Source organism: Sphaeramia orbicularis, chromosome 5, assembly GCF_902148855.1.
Source record: "Sphaeramia orbicularis chromosome 5, fSphaOr1.1, whole genome shotgun sequence".
Lineage (NCBI taxonomy): Eukaryota > Metazoa > Chordata > Actinopteri > Kurtiformes > Apogonidae > Sphaeramia > Sphaeramia orbicularis.
The window spans coordinates 41,368,088-41,389,198 of record NC_043961.1 but is presented as its reverse complement, the minus strand read 5'-3'; the positions used below and the strand labels follow the sequence as shown (position 1 = coordinate 41,389,198).

Sequence of the window (21,111 nt, the reverse complement as noted above, 5' to 3'; positions counted from 1 at the left end):
ACTATCAGTTTTGGAGGAATTCAGAGGTGATAGATGAGTTTTCATGTGTTTTTCTTGACTTCCCCCTGGGATTGCCAAAATTCCGACAATTTCAAGAGCATTTAAATGCACCGTAGTTAGGAAACGAAAGCGATACAGGCTCAAGTCCGGCCCCCCCCCCCCCCCCCGAATGCACAGAAGTCACCAGAGCCGACCGGCAAGTTCCTTACCTCCCTCCCTCAGCCTCCACCAAACCCCGCACGCGGACAGAAGTTAGCCGCGTGATACGCAGAAAGTAGCTAAGTAATGTCAATGTTAAAAACATAGCATTGTGTCCATGTTCAGGTAGTTCTAGGTACTGGTGTTCGGTCAGAAGAGGAGCTCATCACTGTTATCTCACATTCAGCAGCCGGTAAGAAGTGGGAGTTTCATATATTAGCATTATCAGCTGTTACATCGTGTTAGCATGCCAAGCTAGCTAGCTTAAATCCACCATATGAATGCTGGTCATGTTAGCACTCTTAGCTAGTGAGCTAACCCGGATAGCTAGCTCAACATAATTGAAACCAAAAACACAACTTCTCAATGCTGTTAATGTTTGACTCAGACTTTGAAACAGTCATTACGTGATTTATCAAAAGGAAGAGATTTATGTTATTGTTTTCAGTAAACTATGGGTGTAGGAAGTATTAAAGCCACGAATTTTAACCAAAACACAAATATTTAACGTTGTTTTCCACTTGGTCGTTTCTTTCTATGTTTTTTTTTCATATTTTTGGCTGTTAAGGAATCACGTTTCTGATATCCACTATCAAAAGTAATACCTGAAGACACTGTTTAAATGTGCCTCTTAATTAATGTTAAGTTAAGCGTGAGTTTCAAGACTTTGTCAAATGTTTTTTTTTTTTTTTTTTTTAACTAGAACTAGATTTGCATCTATAATAGCCTACGGTATATTGTATAGTATTCGGTTCAACTGGAGCCGTATTTGTGTACCTTGTTATGTTATATATTTTGTGGGATCAACACAGTTAGTAGAGTTAATCTCAGACAAAAGCCATGAGTTACACCATAATCTGTGACTCATCAGATTCTGTGACGTGAATAGTATTTGTAGCTATGTTATATACTTGTGTAATTTATGGTGCCAAGTCTGACGTATTTTATGTATTGTTCATTCACATGCACTGGCTCTGATGAAATAAACTAAGTTCAAATATAACCCTAAAGTATCAGGACAATAGAAAATGACAGGTGATTCTAGATTTTTCACTTTATTGTAGTGGACACAGAGGGGCCAGATCAAGCGAAAGTGAACGTCAGTGTCAAAAATTGAAGTTGTACCTATCATTTCTCAAATAGGCTAATATTTTGTAGCGCAAGAACTCTGTTTTATGGAACTGTTTACAAAATTTCAGTATCACTTGTAGAAAAAAAGATATAACTGATTATGCACCTGAAAAGGACTAAATATGTAAATTAACTTCAATAAAAATAATTTTTTCTTGCTTGTATAAGTGGTAATTTAAGTCTGTGAATCTGTAGTAACTAATTATTCTACAGTACAAAAAAGGTTATGTACAATCAAATTATTTTTGCAAAATATGCTCTGCTATTAGCTGTAGACATCATTTCAGTTGTAATAGGTATGTTAAACAAAAGTTTATTTGCATATTTGTAGTGTTTTAGATCCAGCAAAGTCTTTTATTCTGACTACTGAACAAAGTGACAAACTGCTGTCCCTGTGTCACAACATATTTGTGTTCATTAGGGGTGTAACAGCACAGAAAAATTTAGGTCTGGTACAGGGGTCTTCAGTTCGATACATTTTCGATAACGTTTTCTGTACCGTGAAGGAGACCGGTGAAGGGTGGGGGTGTGCACTCCAACTACCGAACACTGTAAGCGAAACTTAGGGTGTATTCACACCAGGAAAGTCCAATAGTTCACTTGCTTTGGTCCGGACCAAATTTTTTTTTTTTTTTTTTTTTTAATTTGGTGCGGTTCGCATTCACACTGTACATTTTTGTAAGTGGACCAAAATCTGTAAACAAAACCACGTGTGCTGAGGTCGTTCATCCATTGGACAGAAATGAGTAGTGTCGATTAAAGCGCTCAGTCCAAAGTGAAAGGACAGAATCATGGAAATGTAGCTGTTATTGTTATAGCGATATGGTTTTTACAGATGCAGATGTTTGCACAAGTGTTTGAGCAGCAAAAGTGTTTGATGCAACGTCAGGTTTACAATATTGTACATTTCATTTCTCAATGACGAAGACACAAGGCAAGACAGCTAAGGAGGACAGCGCTCATGTGTGTACATCATGTTGCGACTGTTGGTCTTATTCACACAAGATGTAACAGGTATGAAGTTGGAATTCTGCTAGTATATGAAAAGACTGTTACCAAAAAGCATTAGTTCTCCGTACTGCTTACCTATGTGTATCTATCCTTTATCACCGTTAAGTTTAGCCAGGTACAGAATTCCTTAACGCAGGTAAAGTTTGTGGGGGTGATGAAGTCGTTTACTATTTTTTCTTTTCAAGCACAACAGACAAATCTAACTGTCATCCTAATCATTCTCTCGCTGAACAAGCTGAAAACGTCGGAGTTTTTATGTGTCCTTTCTAGCAGCTGTGTTATATGTACATCTGCCCAGATGTCCAAAAGGCAGCGTGTCTCTTCCGAGCTCCAAGTTTGAACACGGCTCATTTTCAGCTCCGTAGCCTATCTTCACTCTGAGCGGTTCTCTGGTCTCTGGTAAAACTCTGTTTTCCATAATGCTCGACACACGACGGGAGCTCGTTAGGTACAAAAATACAACTGTGTCGGATCGGGTCCAGGCTGTTTTCACACCTCAAATGAACTGCACCAGGGTTCGTATGGAACCGTGCCAAGACCACCTCTTCAACTGGGTCTCGGTTCGCTTGTTTAGTCCGTAACAGAGTTCGGTGCTTTTTATTCACACCAGCCCAAAAGGTCTGAACCAAGGGAGCAAACGAACTCTGGTCCGTTTTAAACGGACCAAACAAGGCAGGTGTGAATACACCCTTAGGGGCAGCAGTTATATATCTGGGGGTGGGGTCCGTGTGGTTCATAACTAATGCTGCTGTGAAGTGAAACTGAAACCTAACATGCTTTCAACATCTGACTCCTGCTTCTCTAGATTTTTTACACAAAATTTTCACAACTTCTAACCTGTATCCACTGGACCCCCTCCACTGCTCTGCGGCCCTAACAGTAACATTACTAGTAATTGTGAGTTGTACAGGACTGCGATGTTTATAACAATTTTAAGAGAGTCTGCTGCCGTAACTTACCTTTGAAACATATATGTGCTCTCCAGAGTTTCTTCACTCGCAAAACTTTTTCTCTCCACCGTATACATTAGCACTGTGCATGCATAGCTGTCACTGCTGATTGGCTGTTAGCCGTGCCGTGGTTCTGCGTGTAACCAATCAGATGGTGCTGTGGTTGGGACAATGCTGGAGACAGAGTAGTGACTGCAGACAGAGCAGCGCAGTGTGGCTGCATCAGAGCCAAAATAACCCAATTTTAAATTGATCTCTTATCAGCCGTCGGATTAAACAAAAAAAGGCAGATGACGATAAAGACACATCGGTGCCGATAATCAGCCCTACGTAATCACAGAAAGACTTACGGATTCGTGATACTTAGGCTATGACTCAGAGTTACGGTTTGATGTAGAGTAGAGGTTTGATGAATAATTGGTTACGAAAGTCCTACACAGCTTTAACTAATATGTGTTTCCATAACACCAGTTAGTGTTGTAGCAAAATTATGCCATAATTAAAATTTCATTAGGGGCAAAAGAAAGCAACAGATCAAATTGTCCACTGAGTAACAGATCAAAACAGACCATAGTCTCAAAATCACAGACTATTTTGTTTGAAGAAAACTGATAAGTTTCCAATTACAACTTTATTATTTACAACATAGTTAATATAAGGAAGAAGTAACTGCACATAATTAAATTGAGTACCTTCATGTTATTCTTTTATCATACATTGATAACAAAAGATTACAGTTTGTGCATTCTGCTGGAACTTAAAACTCACTTATATCCTCAGGAGGGAACTCAAACACTCAGTAGATCAGATGAAGTCATACATATGCCACGTTTCCACTACGTGGTATTGGCTTGACTCGACTCAACTCAGCCTTTTTGTGTTTCCACTACAAAAAAGGACCTGGAATCTGGTACCTGGTACTACTTTTTTGGTATCACCTCCACTGAGGTTCCAGGACTGGGAACCAGATACTAAAACGTGACGTATAAACACTGCAGACCACTGATTGGTCAGAGAGTCGTCTCTCTGGCCCGCTGTTTTACAAAAAACAAATGCGGAAGTAGACAGTAAATACAGCGGTAGGTTAATCCACATGATGACAACCCACAAAACTGTACCATGGTTTGTTGAGGAGGTTCAGATGTAAAAATTCAGCTTGAGCTTGATGAGAGAACACGCAACGAGCGAGTTTATCAGCAACTGTCTGAGCAGACGAAATGGAAGTAACACGCAGCATCGCTATGACGTCCAGGTACTGTAAAGTCTTTAGTATCCTGTATTGGAAACGGTCTCCAGAAATCGAACCTGGTACCCGAGTCGAGTCGAGCCGAGCCGAGTTGAGCCGGTTACACGTCGTGGAAACGCGGCAATAGAAGCCTCAATCCAATTCTCTACCTCATTTGATCAGAGTGTGAGGAAGACAGTACTCTGCATAGCAGGCTAATGAAAACATTACCTTCTGTAGGTACCTAAAAGGCCATGAAATCATATCACAGAATAAATCATATAGTTATTCTTGTGAGGACATTTTTAAGAAAACTGGATAAAAAAATTCTAGATAATTCACTTGAACCAAAATTTCTGCAGGACAAAATGTGAAATATAAGCGACAATTAATACACAGTATTAATACCCAGGTGTGCCTGCAGAATGAAATTGTGAGGTGCACAGGAAGCGCATAGATGGAGGTGAATAGTTTGGCAGGCTGATTAATTGGTCGGGCTGTAGTTCATTTTGAGTCTTTGTGTCACACAGGCGTGGCTGTGGCTCAGTTGGTAGAGCGAAGGGTCGGCTGTTCGAATCCTGCCTCCAACTGTCCACTTGATCTGGCCCAGAAACTGATTTTACCTAATAGACTGAGCAAATATAAAATCCAATCCATGAAATGACTGTGAAAGCACAAAAAATGGACCAAATGAAATAAAAACACTGGATAACACATGTCTCTTTTAGGAATTTAGTAGTTCTTGATTCATCTGCAACATCTGCTCTTCAAAGTTCTAAAATGTCTATAAACTGGGAGAAGTGGACCTACTCTTGGATGTTTACATGATACAATGAGGTTGTATGATCATCATAGATGTATTATTATTTATAATTCTTAATTTTTTTGCACCAGTAAAGGGCAACAGTGACGACCTGAGTATCTCACTGAGGAACTGACCGGCCACATTTTTTAACCTATAAAGACCCAAACATCCACCAGCGACCAAAATCATCTACTGATATAAACTATTTAATATCTGTTGATTTATTAATCCTATCAATCCATGTAAATAATTGGTGTAAAATACAGTTTGTCCTCTTTTTGTGGTCATCAGAAATGACCTATTTGGACGTGCAGAGGCTCCGTAGTTACTGTGGAAACACCATCATCTTCTACAACATTTATTCACCAGTAAAACCCATGGAGTTGGATCAATGAGAGTGGATGATGGACACTGGGTTTATGTTCAGTTAATGATATAATTTGCTGAGAAAATTCAGTTTTCAGTGTTTCTGATATAATAACCCTCAACTTTAATCAGAGCTTTAATGAACATCTATGATCAGTGAATTAAATATAGGAAAATATGTGATTTTCACTGAAAAAAATGCAAAATACAGAGGATAATAATAATAATAATAATAATAATAATAATAATAATAATAATAATAATAATAATAAATGGTGATAAATCACTTAAAAAAGGTGAAATCTAGAGAGAAATTTATTTGGGAACTACCACAAAAGTAGCACCTGGTCTTTATGGGTTAAATTAATAATTTGAAGAGATTCTTAAAATATGGCTCATGAAGAGATAATTAACTTTAACGCTATTGTTAATTTTGGGTTTTTGCAACCCCCATATTAGTACTGTTTCAAAAACCCTGAAGGAAGACTTTAAAATATCAAAAAATATCACTTTGAAATCCAGCAATTTTGGGTTCATTGGTACATTGCTTTACATCGGTAGTACGTCACCAAATTTATGTTTCAGACTGAGGAAATTCATTTTCCTGTTGAGTATTGAGTATTATGCATCAGCATTAGTGTCTCATCATATATCAGTGTTGTAGCATTGTTCTGTCTGAATATTTGGATGATAATATCCTAGCTGTCCATGTCTTCTGATAAATGTAGCGACCTGTTTTTTTGTGTGTTTTTTTTTTTTTTTTTTAAATCTTTCTAGCTCACTGCCAATTAGAGAAGATGCCTCAGAAGAGCAAGGCCCAGTCGTGGACGGCCCTGAAACAGGCTGGTAACGATCGTTTCAAGACGGGTCAGTATGGGGAGGCCACTGGTCTCTACAGCCAAGCCATCAAAGAGCTGGAGAAGTCCAGTAAGTATCATGTAACTATGATCATGATCGTTTTTATTTACAGTGTACTTCTGTCGTGGGCATATACCTCCTTTACAAAATAGAAAAAACCTTGTTGTAACAAAACCGCTCAAAACAGGCTTTTAATTCCTACCATTTCTGTGTTCTACCAGGCTGAGCTAGTCTCCACAGGGCCAGATCAAGCAAAAGTGAACATCAGTGTCAAAAATTAAAAATTCACGTATCATTTCTCAAATAGGCTTATTTTTTAGCTTTGGAAATCTATTTTATTTGAACTGTTTACAAAACTTCAGTATCACTTACAGAAGAAAGCTATAACTGATTATGTACCTGAAAAGGACTAAATATGTAAATGCACTATTAACTTTAATAATAATGTTTTTTTCTTGCTTGTATACGTGATATTTTAAGTCTGTGAATTTGTAGGAACTAATTATTCAACAGTACAAAAATATAGAAGGGTTATGTACAATCCAATTATTTGTCAAATATGATCTGCTGTCAGCTGTATGTATCACTTCAGTTGTAATATTTTTACATTTGCATAAAGTGAAAAAAAATAATGTTCATTTTGTGTCACACAGCAGTAATTTAAGTATTTCTACCACAAAATTTTATTTCTGTAAATTGTAACGTGTCATGTCAAAGTACTTACTGAGACCTATTCATACATGTACTAAACATGGAGATAAGTTATTTAGTTGTCAACACAGAGCTTATTGAACATGAAATATGTCCCCGTGTCACCCCTTGTTCTGGCCCTGCAGTAAAAGGAGAAAGCTGTTACTACACTTTGGAGCCATTTTTTTAGTCTCCATGCTTTATCAGAGCTCTGAAATGATATACAAAACCAAAACATATACACTAACCCTTGGGTGGCCAAGGACAGGATGCAGCAACGGTACTTTTTTTGTTTTATTTTTTCTAGGTGGACAGGTATAGGTAATCCCATTTAGCTATGGGACTAAAAGGCTAAATAAAAAAGAAAATGCCACAAAGAAAGATAAGATTGTCAAAATTAAAAGCAACTAAACCTACTCCTACTCATTCTACAGAATCCAGACTGGATAGTTTATGTACACTAAGTAAACTTAAAAACGCACAATGAAATTCATGAATGCTTTACTTTTAATTCATGGACTATATTTCCAATTATAGTTATTGTTCTTATTGCACATATTCTGAGAGACATACACACAAGATTTTGAATCAAGGAAACGGTTTGTTGAACCAGGCTCTACAAATTTGACAGTACCATTCATTTTTACAAGGCTGTACTCAAGCGTGGCATTTTTGCTACAGACATTTTACCCAGTTTGTACACTTGAGCACAAGTTTTCATAAATTGATCGGTTGTTGAGAAAAAGCAGAACAACAGTATTTTGTGTGTTTGAGAAGCTGTTTGGAACATCGAAGTACATATCATGACAATTCTAGCAAATTTTAAAATGTGCATTTTTAAAGTTGCTTAGTACATTTTCTGTAAGTGAAATCTGTCGACTGTCATAGACCTAGTGATCTGACCCTTTAGTCTGCATTTTTCCATCAGTTGTTTGTCCTTGGACAGAGATCGTATTGCATCTATAGGTAAACCTTTTATTTTTTTCCTTCTTCAGGTAAAAAGTCCCCAGAGGATTTGGGCATTTTGTACTCAAACCGTGCAGCCAGTTACCTGAAGGATGGCAACTGTGCAGAATGTGTGAAGGACTGCAACAAGTAAGTGTTTAATTTGTCTTTAATACTCAAATCCTTTTCCTTTCTTCTATCTTTCTCATTGTGAGATTTTGTCCGACTTCCTGTTCTGCTGTATCACTGCTGAGTGTGTGATGTTATTCCATCCTCAGGTCTTTGGAGGTGTATCCCTTCAATGTGAAGTCGCTGCTGCGTCGTGCTGCTGCGTATGAAGCTCTGGAGCGTTACAGGTTGGCTTATGTTGACTACAAGACAGCGCTGCAGATTGACTGCAACATAGCAGCTGCTCATGATGGCACCAACAGGTACCAAAGATGAACGATGACTGGATGGTTTTCTGACACAGCTGTGTAGTCTCTTGTACTGTGGTCTGTCAGTGAGGTAATCGATGGTGCATTCAACCAGATGTTTGTCCATTTCTTCTTCTTTTTTCTTTTTCTTTTTTATTTCACTCCACAGGCCACTTAGCACAGGTGTCAGATAGAAAAGTGACCCCCATCAAAAAGTGACCTGTGGGTCAGTTTTCTGTTATAGAATTCTGACCTCCCTTATGGAAAAGTACCTCTCCCCCAATAAATCACCAAATTTGTAAAAAAAAAAAAAAAAAAAAGTTTATTTATGGTGTATATATGAACACAAACCATGTAATGAAAAGCACAAAAATTTCTTAACAATCATGCATTGCAGAAATGTACAAGTATATGATATTACAAATATATATACACTGGTACAGTGTTCAGTGCAGCATAATTATGCATTTACAGTATTTACAATATGATGATTATAAATTTATCACATTAAAAGAGTATTTTAAGATATTGTTGGAAAAGTGACCTACATTACATCTTACTACTACAATACAAAATAAAACATAGAAATAGGCAAAGGTTCAAAATTCTATTGCACGGAAAAGTGACTTAGGTCACAAGACATTACATCTTACAACTACCTAAATACATAAGACCTATTTTTTCACAATTTGTTCATAATTTAGGGTAGATTTCATGTCTGTGATGTCCTGCAACTCTAAACCTGTTTCTTCAATGGCTATATTAATTAATTAATTTAGTAGTTTCTGGTGAAAATTTCAAATTATACACATATATTTAAGCTTATTATGAAATGTATTAGAACATTTTTATTAACATACAGTACAAATTCATAGAAGGGGTCAAAATTCCATGGGGTGGGTCACTTTTCCATACTAGAAAATTGACCCGTGGGTCACAGTTCTATATAGAAAAGTGACCCGGGGTCAGATTTCCATGGGGTCAGAATTCTATGACACCGGGTTTCCCACTATGTATCTTCAACCTAACTGAAATCATTTGGATTAGTACCTACATGGACACTAAACCAAATGATAAGGTGTGCATTTACACATTGCCAGGTACTTTATCAGAACTTGACATATTTATAATGATGTATTTATTACATGTGTTTATAATGATGTATTTATTAAATGTGTTTATGATGATATATTCCAGCTTAGACACACGTTGTAAAGTCAAACATTTTCATATAAGTGGATATCGATAAGTCAGTTGTTATCCAACAGCTGAAAACAACAATGCTTATTTATTACCTTTTGCCAAGGAGGTTATATTTTTGCTGGCGTTGGTTTGTCTGTCCCTCTGTCCATTTGCAAGATAACTCAAAAAGTTATGGACGGATTTGGATGAAAATTTCATGCAATGTTGATACTGAGACAAGGAACAAATGATTAAATTTTGGTGGTGATCGGGGGGGGGGGGGGGGGGGGGGGGGCACTGATCTGCCTTGGCGGAGGTCTGCGCTCTCCGAGTGCTTTTCTAGTTTACTGTTGTTTTAGGTCAGAACATGACACTTTTAAAACAGCAGAACATTGTACAAATCTAGAGGCAAAACATGTAAAATTGTTATAGTGATAAAATGTTGGTTCAGATTCAAATGACGAAATGGAGAACTGCTGTTTTAGCTGAGAATATGAACAAAATAAATCCTAAAGATATAAATAGATCATGATAAATAATTAAAAATAATTATTACAGTATAATAATGTATCATTTTAAAGTTGTTTTGTTGCTTTACTGTCCTAAGAACAATATGCGTTTCTGCAGTTTTTCTCTGGAATATGAAAACATAATAGACACATGTCAGTATTAAGGACAGCTGTTTTTTCTGTCATCACTGTAATATTAGAGTAAAATAAAACACACCCCAGTCAGAGACAGGATTCTGATCTTTTGGCTGTGGTGTTATGACTGGTTCTATTTACTTCCATATTCATGTATGTGTTATGTTTTTTCGTCCAGGATGACTAAGGCGCTGACGGAGGCCGATGGGCTGTCATGGAGGGAGAAACTTCCTCCCATCCCTACTGTCCCTCTGTCTGTCCGACAGAAACTAACCCAACAAACTGCTGCTTCCCAACCAAAGCAACCTGCACCACAGCAGAATGGAACCAAAGCCACAAACCCAACTGGTACCTCCACGCTACAGTAATACTACACATGCACTCCTCCATCTGGTGACTCTGTAAAGACGCTCTCGTGATAAGTAACAGCTGATGTGACTGCTACAATTCCGGTTAACCCTTTTACGACAGTCGAATCTCAGGTGCTACATTTTGCACTTTATGTCATTCAAATTACTGTAACTCCTGAACCGTTTGCATTATCCAAAAAATTCAAATGGCTCATGCTGAGATTCTGAGTTTTCCAATGCTATACACAGTAGATATAACACTTTATGGTAGAGACCCACTTTGCCTGTGGGGGAGGGGTGGAAGTGGGCAGAGCAGAAAGCAGCTGAAGAAGCAAGTGGTAAGACAGAGACGGAAGATTTTTATTACTTTAATCAGTGTTTTAGCTGTAAATTCTTGTAATTAATTGTATGTAATAGTGATAGTGCTGTTGTGGAGTGTTCTACTAGTGTGTTTTGCCATGTTTTTGTCAAGTTTAGCAGTTTTTTTGCCCTTGTTTTGCTGCTTATTTTGAACTAAACAAACCATATTTTTGCAGCTTTGTGTAGTTCATTGATAGTTGTATTTTATCTGTAAATATTCTATTAATGTATGTATATTTCTATATATGTAAATCTACATGTAGATCTATCCAGGGCATACAGAGATGCAGTGTCTGTATTTGAATCAGATAATGGATGTTTTTGTCAGTGAAATGCGGGGCTCTGTCTACAACTAGACAGAAAGTGAACAGAGACTATCACACAGTACCAAAATGACTCGAAACAGAGTTTCAGTGGGATCTTGAAGAGTCTTAAAAATTTTGAATTTACAAATCTGCATTTAATACCTTAAAAAAGTCTTTAAAAGGTATTAAATTTGATATGGTAGGTCTTAAGTTATTTTACCATAAACTTTTGGCTGTATTGTATTTAAATGTGTGTGGAAAATGTCCAAGCTGCAAAGAAAGTAACTTTCGTCAACTCAGTTCCACCCTTTCCAACCCCACAATTTATATTGAAATTAGGAACCAATTACCGCTAACTTTGCAGACCCCAGTGAGAAAATGACTGAACAGTGGGAATCAAGGTATTGGAGTAAATAAATACATGTTCCTAAATTCTAGGAGTCACGAATATTTGCCAGTATGGCTGTGAAATGGGCATTAAATCCTGTTCTAAGTAGTCTTAAAAAGTCTTAAATTTAACTTGTAGAAACCTGTGGGAACCCTGTAGAAAGAACGAAAAATAAGAAGAACATAGACCCACAATGATGTAGACAAACTCAAATGTGTAAACACATGGAAAATAGGTGAATGTTTATTTCTATAATCTCATAAAGTTTCATTATGAACATTTAGAGTTGTTTTTCATAATAAATATGATTAAAAATGCATGTCCTTTTTATATTTTTGCTATAACACAGTTTTTAGCATTTATTACATATAATAATGATAATTGATGGCCAGATTTGAAAGTTAAGTCTTCCTGAAAAAAGGTGCCAAAGAATTGGCAAAAAAAAGACATTTTCAGACACTTTTATTGCAAAAAACCCCACAGACAAAAACATAAACTCACTGTGATATGACTCTGACCCTCTGAACAGAACAGCAGATTTATTTCATCTTCAAAGCAGACAATCTGATGGAAGTTTGTCCTCTTTCCTGTCTTCTGTCCTCAGGTCCCAGTGATAAAGACATAAAGAAAGCTAAGACTCTGAAGAGGAAGGAAGGCAACGCTCTGGTGAAGAAAGGAGAGAGCATAAGAAGGCCATAGAGAAGTACAGCCAAAGCCTCCAACACAACCCCACGGAGGTCACCACCTACCCAACAGGTAGTCACACCTTCACAGACGCAAATACTGTTTAATGAGATGCTCAGAAAGCTTCAGAGTTGGCCTTAGTCTGTTTTATAGGAAACCAGAAACTGCTGCTTTTTTGTGTAAATAATCACAGGTGAGTCAGGAATATACCATACTTTCCAGACTATAAGCCACTACTTTTTTCTCATGCTTTGAACCCTGCGGCTTGTACAACAATGTGGCTCAAGTATAGATTTATATGGGCTAACGGCCACCAGGGGGTGCTCTAGCAGGAAGCGCAAAAGTGAGACAGACAGGTGGAAGAGGTGATGCGAAGAGGAGAAGTTTTAAGCTTAACAATCATTTTGCGTGTCATGCACAAACCCTCATCATGGGAAACACACGAAGAAATGGATATGATGCAGCTTTTAAGTTAAAAGCAATCAATGTGTTTGTCCACGAAGGAAATAGAGCTGCTGCACGGAAGTGCCAATGAGAGCGACAACAGAAGAGAGACTGAGAAGGTGTGTGACGGAGCCTTTCTGAGGCTGTTTCAAACTCCGACACTGAAGAAAAACAACTTCAGTGGTTTCAATGCGCAGAAGGAGATTGAAGAGAGCGATCAATGACTTTTCTGGGTTTTTTAACCAGCCGTGTTACTGCCAGTTTTACTGCCTTGTTACAGGCACTGTTTGGAATAAAGCAGTTAAAGTATGTAAATAAATATGAACAATAAGCTTCTGTTACCCTCTTTTCTGTGTAAATCTCTCGTTACATCGTGGACACTTGTGGCTTATAGTCAGCATATATCAGGTGTGGCTTATAGCCCGGAAAGTACGGTAAATAACACAAGTCTACAATTTTTTTGGAACTAATCGGCCTCAGAGATGAAATGTTACGTATTTTAATAAGATTAATTGGAAAACAAATGACAAAAGTGCTGGTTAGCTGTTGTTTTCAAGGTATATGATAAAGTGTTATTACAAATTTATGTTGGTTTATGTACATTTATATAATGGATTCATAAATTTTCCACTAGATAGAACCTGAGAAGTGAACGTATTGTCATGTGCAGACAGTGTTTTGAAGTAGATCTGGTAGTTCTGAGACAAATATTCCTCTGGAGTAAAACCCATTCTCTCGTTAATTCTCGAATTTCACATTTTGACCCAAGACTGTATCTTAAAAACTTCAGCCAACCAGCGTTTTTGACTGGATTTTTCTTTGTCAGTGACTCACATGTGGTCACATTTGACTACTTTTATGCATGTGAGGGGCGGGGTTTGTTGTGCCTGGCATGATGTGTTTGGTGAGTATTTTATTACCTCCGCCAGGAGGTATTGTGATCACTTTGCTTTGTGTGCGTGTTTTTGTTAGCAAGATAACTCAAAAAGTTATGGATGAATTTTCATGAAATTTTCAGGAAATGTTGATACTGGCACAAGGAAGAAATGATTAAATTTTGGTGGTGATTTGGGGGGGGGGCAGATCTGTCTTGGTGGAGGTCTGCACTCTCCGAGTGCTTTTCTTGTTTCGATATAGTATTTTCTTTTTTTCCCCACCCCCAAAGGGGAGGCAAGGGGTATTGTTTTTTTTTTGGTTCGTTTCTTTGTTGAACACTTTAGCAGCAAAACCATTGGTTGAATTCTTACCAAATTGGGTTTATCGATTGCCAGTGACCCAGAATAGATGTGATTACATTTTGGGAAAGTTGGTCAAAGTTCAAATTTTTAATGAATTTGTCAAATTTTTTTCCCGCTTTTTACTTACAATGGCTGACATTTCTCTATGCTGTTTATGTCTATGCTGACATCAACACACGCAGAGACATAATGACATCAGCTGAATCTATGCCAAAATAAGCTACAATATGTGTGAGGGGCGGGGTTTGTTGTGCCTGGCACCACTTGTTTGTTGTTGGACTGTCTTTTCTTTGTAGCACTTTAAGATTCCGTTGAATGAAAAGTGCTTTATAAATGCAATTTATTATTAATATTATTATTATTACTACTATTAACCCTTTAACCCCTGATGTGTCTGTGCTGATCGTTCTGAATGTATGATTTATTTTAAATATTCATAAAAATCTAACTCAATAGTTAAAATTTCCAATTGTGCTAATAGAATAGACCCTGTTCTTTCCATAGACATCTGAGCATGCTCAGTTCACCCCCTGCCACCTGTGGAAGGGGGGGTGTAACACAGAGCAGGGAGTGAGACCGACTCACTTTAAAAATAGACAGTTTGGGATTATTTTTCCCACACTGTTTTCTTTGTGGTTTTTTGTTTTTGCCATTTACAGTGTTGTGGTGATTTTCCTTTTTTTTTTTTTTTTTTTTTTTTTTTTTAAACTGTGTTTTTACTGAGTTTTAATTGTGTAACTGATTCATGGAGTTCAACCAGGTGTCAAAAAGCAGCTGGACTGATTTAGAAAAAAAGGCCAAACCAAAAACTACTGGGCCCAAATTCAAACACTTGTTGTTGAGTGTGTCCCAGTTAACAGTTCATGTTCAGCATCCTAAGTCTCTTACTGATGTACATTCTGAGTGCCTTATTTAGTCCAAACCTGCCAAACTTTAATTCCTTTCTATGTCTTTTTCTGTTATTCCACCCTGTTTTGATCCTAAAACACGCAGTAAAGCAAAACCACTGAAGAAAAGGAACACAAGCACATACTCACAGCAGCTTTTATGACACTGAAACAGACATTTCACAGCAGCACCTTTACCTGGAATCTTGACTCAGGGGTTAATATGAACTGCAGCCCCTGCTCATCAGATAGTCCTTTACATATGCTGTGTCCACCTGTCTGTTCTGTTAAATAGTGAAGTCTCTTCATTGTTTGGACTCCAGGGCTTTGTGCTACCTGTCGCTGAAACAGTACCGAGATGCTGTCAGAGACTGTGACGAGGCTCTGATGATTGACAGCAGCAACGTCAAAGCTCTGTACAGGAGAGGACAGGCCCACAGGGAACTCCAGGTAAGTCTTGAGTCCTTCATCCTGAATGTCTCACAAAGTAATCAGTGTTCAGTTTGATCAGTGTGAGGGGTTCATGAAGCAAAGGTTTACCTGTACTGATAACTGTCTTATTCTAATCAGTATTCCTCATATAGAGAAGACCTCCGCTGTGTCGGGAGGATTCTGCTGTGTTGAAATACCAGAACTAGAGTAACATGTCTGAATATGTTGGTTCATACCTGGGTTTGGAACAACAGGACAGGCTCCACACTGACCATCTCCAGTTAGTTTCATACTTTTGAAAGTGTTATGAATTGAATGTAATGACTGTTCTTCATCCAGATAAACATCATACAAACATTTCAGTGTATATCTTCAAGATTTTTTTTTTTTTTTAGATATTGGGGCTTTGAAAATGGGGTGTGAGTGATTTCACTGTAAAAGCAGGTCGAATAGTAAACAATCTCACGTTCAAGAAGTTAGTACATTTGGAGGATTCATGGAATGTAATAGAATTGGCTTTATTGTCATTACACAGGTAAAGTGAAATTTTTTGGACCCGCACCAACCCGACCTGGGTCTGCTGATCCACACATCACTACCTTGTGCTCCATGTTTTCATGTAGAAAGATGGGTCGACGCTGTCGGGGTGAGGGAAGGGAGAGAAGAGAGAATAACACACAACTAGTCGACTCCTCCAAAGTAATGTCAACTTGTGCCACAGATGCTGACCAACTGCTTTTCTGTTAATGCCCTAATTTATATATATAATATATTATATATATATATATATATTATATATATATATTATATATATATATAGTATGCAATAGAGATATGTGCAAACCTAGAGCTATACTGTGTAACAAGGTAAAATAAATTTGTAAAAATCTAATCTAACATAAATGACTACTGCGGTGACCCGTCGGGAACCATGGGTTCTAGATTCTAGACAAGGGTGGGATGTGGAAAAGGGCGGGTGTTTTTAAAATCCATATCCCGACCCTGAGGGGCAGCATCCCGGTCCCCCAGCATTTGTTGTGTATTCTCACATGCTGCACCGTATTTGACCAGCAGTCACCGCCAATGCGTTCACATGATTCTGGGCATAGCAATGTGATTGTAAGGCTATTGTATTTCAAAATTACTGATATCTCCCAAAATATTGGTCCTATCAACTTGCTGTTTTCGCTAGACCAAAAATACATAGGTTTTCCAAAACTCCAGCAGTCAGCTCTTTCTGGATTTTGTGTGATGCCAGGGACAGACAGACAGACAGACAGACAGACAGACAGACAGACAGACAGACACACACAAACACTCCAATTCTCTTTTATAATATAAGATTCTTTGTGATAGAAGAATTTATTTGTTAGCTGTTCTGAGGTACAAGATGTCTTCAACTTCTATTAAAGATTCATTGAATATTTGCCAAATTTCAAATTCTGATCGATTTTGACCTGGTTTGTGTGCATATGAAAGTAAGAAGGTTGTGGGTTTGATCCAATGGCGTTAAGTTACCCATACAGGTAAGTCCCATCAGGACCTGTATGATGAGGTGAACCATAAAAACAGCTCATGGTCTGTCTGTTTGGAGTAGAACTCAAACCATTTAAAAACTTATTCAGTTACAAGTTTCCTGAATCAAATGGCGCCTTTCTACTATGTGGTACCGGCTTGACTCGACTCGGGTACCAGGTACTATTCCAGGAGACCATTTCCATTACAGGATGCTACCAACTTTAGAGTACCTGGACGTCATAGCAATGCTGCGCGTGACTTCCGTGACATCTGCTCAGAGAGTTGCTGATAAACTCGCTTGTTGCGTGTTGCCCAGTCAAGCTCAAACTAAATCTTTTCATTGGCCACCAAGGACAGAACTGTCTGAACCTCCTCAACTGACCACAGTGTTGTTTTGTGGGCTGTCATCATGGATTAGCCTACTGGTATATTTACTGTAAACTTTAGAATCTTTTTTTTTTTTTTTTAAATGGCGCGTGGTCTCAGTGGTCTGCAGTATTTACACGTCACATTTTAGTGTCTCTTCACCTGTTTTGGAACCTCAGCTGAGCAAGTACTGAAAAATGGTACCAGGTACTAGATTCCAGGTTCTTCTACAGGGTGGGGAAGCAAAATTTACAATGAACATTTAGTTGTTTTTTCTCAGCAGGCACTACGTCAATTGTTTTGAAACCAAACATATATTGATGTCATAATCATACCTAACACTATTATCCATACCTTTTCACAAACTTTTGCCCATATGAGTAATCAGGAAAGCAAATGTCAGAGTGTGTGATTTGCTGAATGCACTCGTCACACCAAAGGAGATTTCAAAAATAGTTGGAGTGTCCATAAAGACTGTTTATAATGGAAAGAAGAGAATGACTATGAGCAAAACTATTATGAGAAAGTCTTGAAGATACTATTAAAGAAGAATGGGAGAAGTTGTCACCTGAATATTTGAGGAACACTTGCACAAGTTTCAGGAAGCGTGTGAAGGCAGTTATTGAGAAAGAAGGAGGACACATAGAATAAAAACATTTTCTATTATGTCAATTTTCTTGTGGCAAATAAATTCTCATGATTTTCAATAAACTAATTGGTCATGCACTGTCTTTCAATCCCTGCCTCAAAATATTGTAAATTTTGTTTCCCCACCCTGTATGTAATGGAAATGCAAAAAAGCTTAGTCAAACCGGTACCACATAGTGGAAAGGTGGCAAAAGCTTTGTTTCCTTAATTTCTCTGCTGATAAAATTGGTTCCACTGTTGTGTTTAACATGGACGCTTACTGTGACGCACATGATGCCAGGATCAACATGCAGTTGTATGTTTCTTCCATGTTCAGTTGGATCTGAATGTGTTGAAGACTGCATATATCCTTTTACTTTTATAGTTTTTGTGGTTGTTTCAGACGTTTGTAATTTTCTTATGTATGTTTCCCATTTTTACTTTTTTTTTTTTCACTGAATCAAATAATATACAGTACAGGCCAAAAGTTTGGACACACCTTCTCATTCTTTGCATTTTCTTTATTTTCATGACTATTTACATTGTAGATTCTCACTGAAGGCATCAAAACTATGAATGAACACATGTGGAATTATGTACTTAACAAAAAAGTGTGAAATAACTGAAAACATCTCTTATATTCTAGTTTCTTCAAAGTAGCCACCCTTAGCTCTGATGACTGTTTTGCACACTCTTGCTATTCTCTTGATGAGCATCAAGAGGTAGTCACCTGAAATGGTTTCCTAACAGTCTTGAAGAAGTTCCCAGAGATGCTTAGCACTTGTTGGCCCTTTTGCCTTCACTCTGCGGTCCAGCTCACCCCAAACCATCTTGATTGGGTTCAGGTCCGGTGACTGTGGAGGCCAGGTCGTCTGGCGCAGCACTCCATCACTCTCCTTCTTGGTCAAATATCCCTCACACAGCCTGGAGGTGTGTTTGGGGTCATTGTCCTGTTGAAACATAAATGATGGTCCAACTAAACGCAAACCGGATGGAATGGCATGTCACTTCAGGATGCTGTGGTAGCCATGCTGATTCAGGTTGCCTTCAATCTTGAATAAATCCCCAACAGCGTCACCAGCAAAGCACCCCCACACCATCACACCTCCCCCTCCATGCTTCACGGTGGGAACCAGGCATGTAGCATCCATCCGTTCACCTTTTCTGCGTCGCACAAAGACACGGCGGTTGGATCCAAGATCTCAAATTTGGACTCATCAGACCAAAGCACAGATTTCCACTGGTCTAATGTCCATTCCTTGGGTTTTTTGGCCCAAATAAATCTCTTGTGTTTGTTGCCTCTCCTGAGCAGTGGTTTCCTAGCAGCTATTTGACCATGAAGGCCTGATTCACGCAGTCTCCTCTTAACAGTTGTTGTAGAGATGTGTCTGCTGCTAGAGCTCTGTGTGGTATTCATCTGGTCTCTAATCTGAGCTGCTGTTAATTTGCGATTTCTGAGGCTGGTGACTGAGATGAACTTATCTTCAGCATCAGAGGTGACTCTTGGTCTTCCTTTCCTGGGGCGGTCCTCATGTGAGCCAGTTTCGTTGTAGCGCTTGATGGTTTTTGCGACTGCACTTGGGGACACATTCAAAGTTTTTGAAATTTTCTAGACTGACTGACCTTCATTTCTTAAAGTAATGATGGCCACTCGTTTGTCTTTACTTAGCTGATTGGTTCTCGCCATAATATGTATTCTAACAGTTGTCCAATAGGGCTGTCAGCTGTGCATCAACCTGACTTCTGCACAACACAACTGATGGTCCCAACCCCATCAATAAGGCAAGAAATTCCACTAAGTAACCCTGACAAGGCACAGCTATGAAGTGAAAACCATTTCAGGTGACTACCTCTTGATGCTCATCAAGAGAATGCCAAGGGTGTGCAAGGCAGTCATCAGAGTTAAGGGTGGCTACTTTGAAGAAACTAGAATATAAGAGATGTTTTCAGTTATTTCACACTTCTTTGTTAAGTACATAATTCCACATGTGTTCATTCATAGTTTTGATGCCTTCAGTGAGAATCTACAATGTAAATAGTCATGAAAATAAAGAAAATGCGAAGAATGAGAAGGTGTGTCCAAACTTTTGGCCTGTACTGTATAATGTATTTTTTCTAATCTATGAAATGGTAAAGGGACTGATATTAAGTAATTGCTGATTTATTTCTGTAACTTTGGACCCATCCCTGTCATTGTACCGGTACCGGTTCCAGCCGTGGTAAATTTGAACCCATAATCCTTTGTGTCGTGATGCAGGACGTAAAGCGTGTGTGGACGATCTCAACACTTTGCTCCGAGTTGAACCAAAAAACACAGCTGCCCTCAAACTCCTGCAGGAAGTGCAGAAGAAGAAATGAAGGTGCAGATTGGAGGAACATGGAGGCCGTAGCGCCGACAGGAAGAGGACGTCCAATCACTGAAGAGTGTGAGAACATTGATCCACTGTGATCTGTTGAATTTGTGTGTTGGCAGCAGATCAGTCAGCCTCAGGTGTGTTTCTGTTTCACCACTTTAACTTTGACGTCTCAGTATTTATGATATTTATAGGAGGTGCAGCATAAACGTCATGTTGGAATAAGCCTTAACCACCATCAGGAGTCACATAAACAGGAAGAAGATGAAACTATATCTGTCATTTTTCTTAATAAATAAATTGTTTTGGTTCCATGGAACAGTAATGAGGTTTGGGGTTTTTGAATCCAGATCAACAGCTGTGACATGTTCTGGTCTGGGGCTGTTGAACTCATTTTATTTCAGGGGCCACATTCAGCCCATTTTGATCTCCAGTGAGCTGAACTATTAAAATAACAGCATAATAACCTATAAATAATGACAACTCCAAGTTTTTCGCTTTGTTTTATTGCAGTAAAACATTGAATTATGAAAGTATTTACATTTACAAACAAAAAAACAGAACAAAACCTGAGAAAGCAAAAAATTCTTAAGAAAATTAAGTGCAATTTTAACAATAATATGACTCAACTTATTCTTTGTACATGTACACACATTACACACAATGTTACACAAACATCTGGTAACAGGCATAATGTTGAAGTTTGGAATTTGGAACTAAACTATAAACAACTTTTA

At 38.2% G+C, this 21,111-nt stretch overlaps 1 protein-coding gene across 1 annotated transcript; it reads left to right on the top strand.

Moving 5' to 3' along the window:
• Nucleotides 1–161: 161 nt before the first annotated feature.
• tomm34 (translocase of outer mitochondrial membrane 34) lies at nucleotides 162–20,696 on the top strand. Its single transcript, XM_030134499.1, is given in 10 exon segments — nucleotides 162–391; nucleotides 6,464–6,613; nucleotides 8,230–8,329; nucleotides 8,458–8,610; nucleotides 10,600–10,769; nucleotides 12,429–12,502; nucleotides 12,505–12,580; nucleotides 15,373–15,531; nucleotides 19,923–19,928; nucleotides 20,287–20,696. Coding segments are annotated over 9 exon segments (960 nt in total). The 5' UTR covers nucleotides 162–391; nucleotides 6,464–6,483; the 3' UTR covers nucleotides 20,379–20,696.
• The last annotated feature ends 415 nt before the right edge of the window (nucleotides 20,697–21,111 follow it).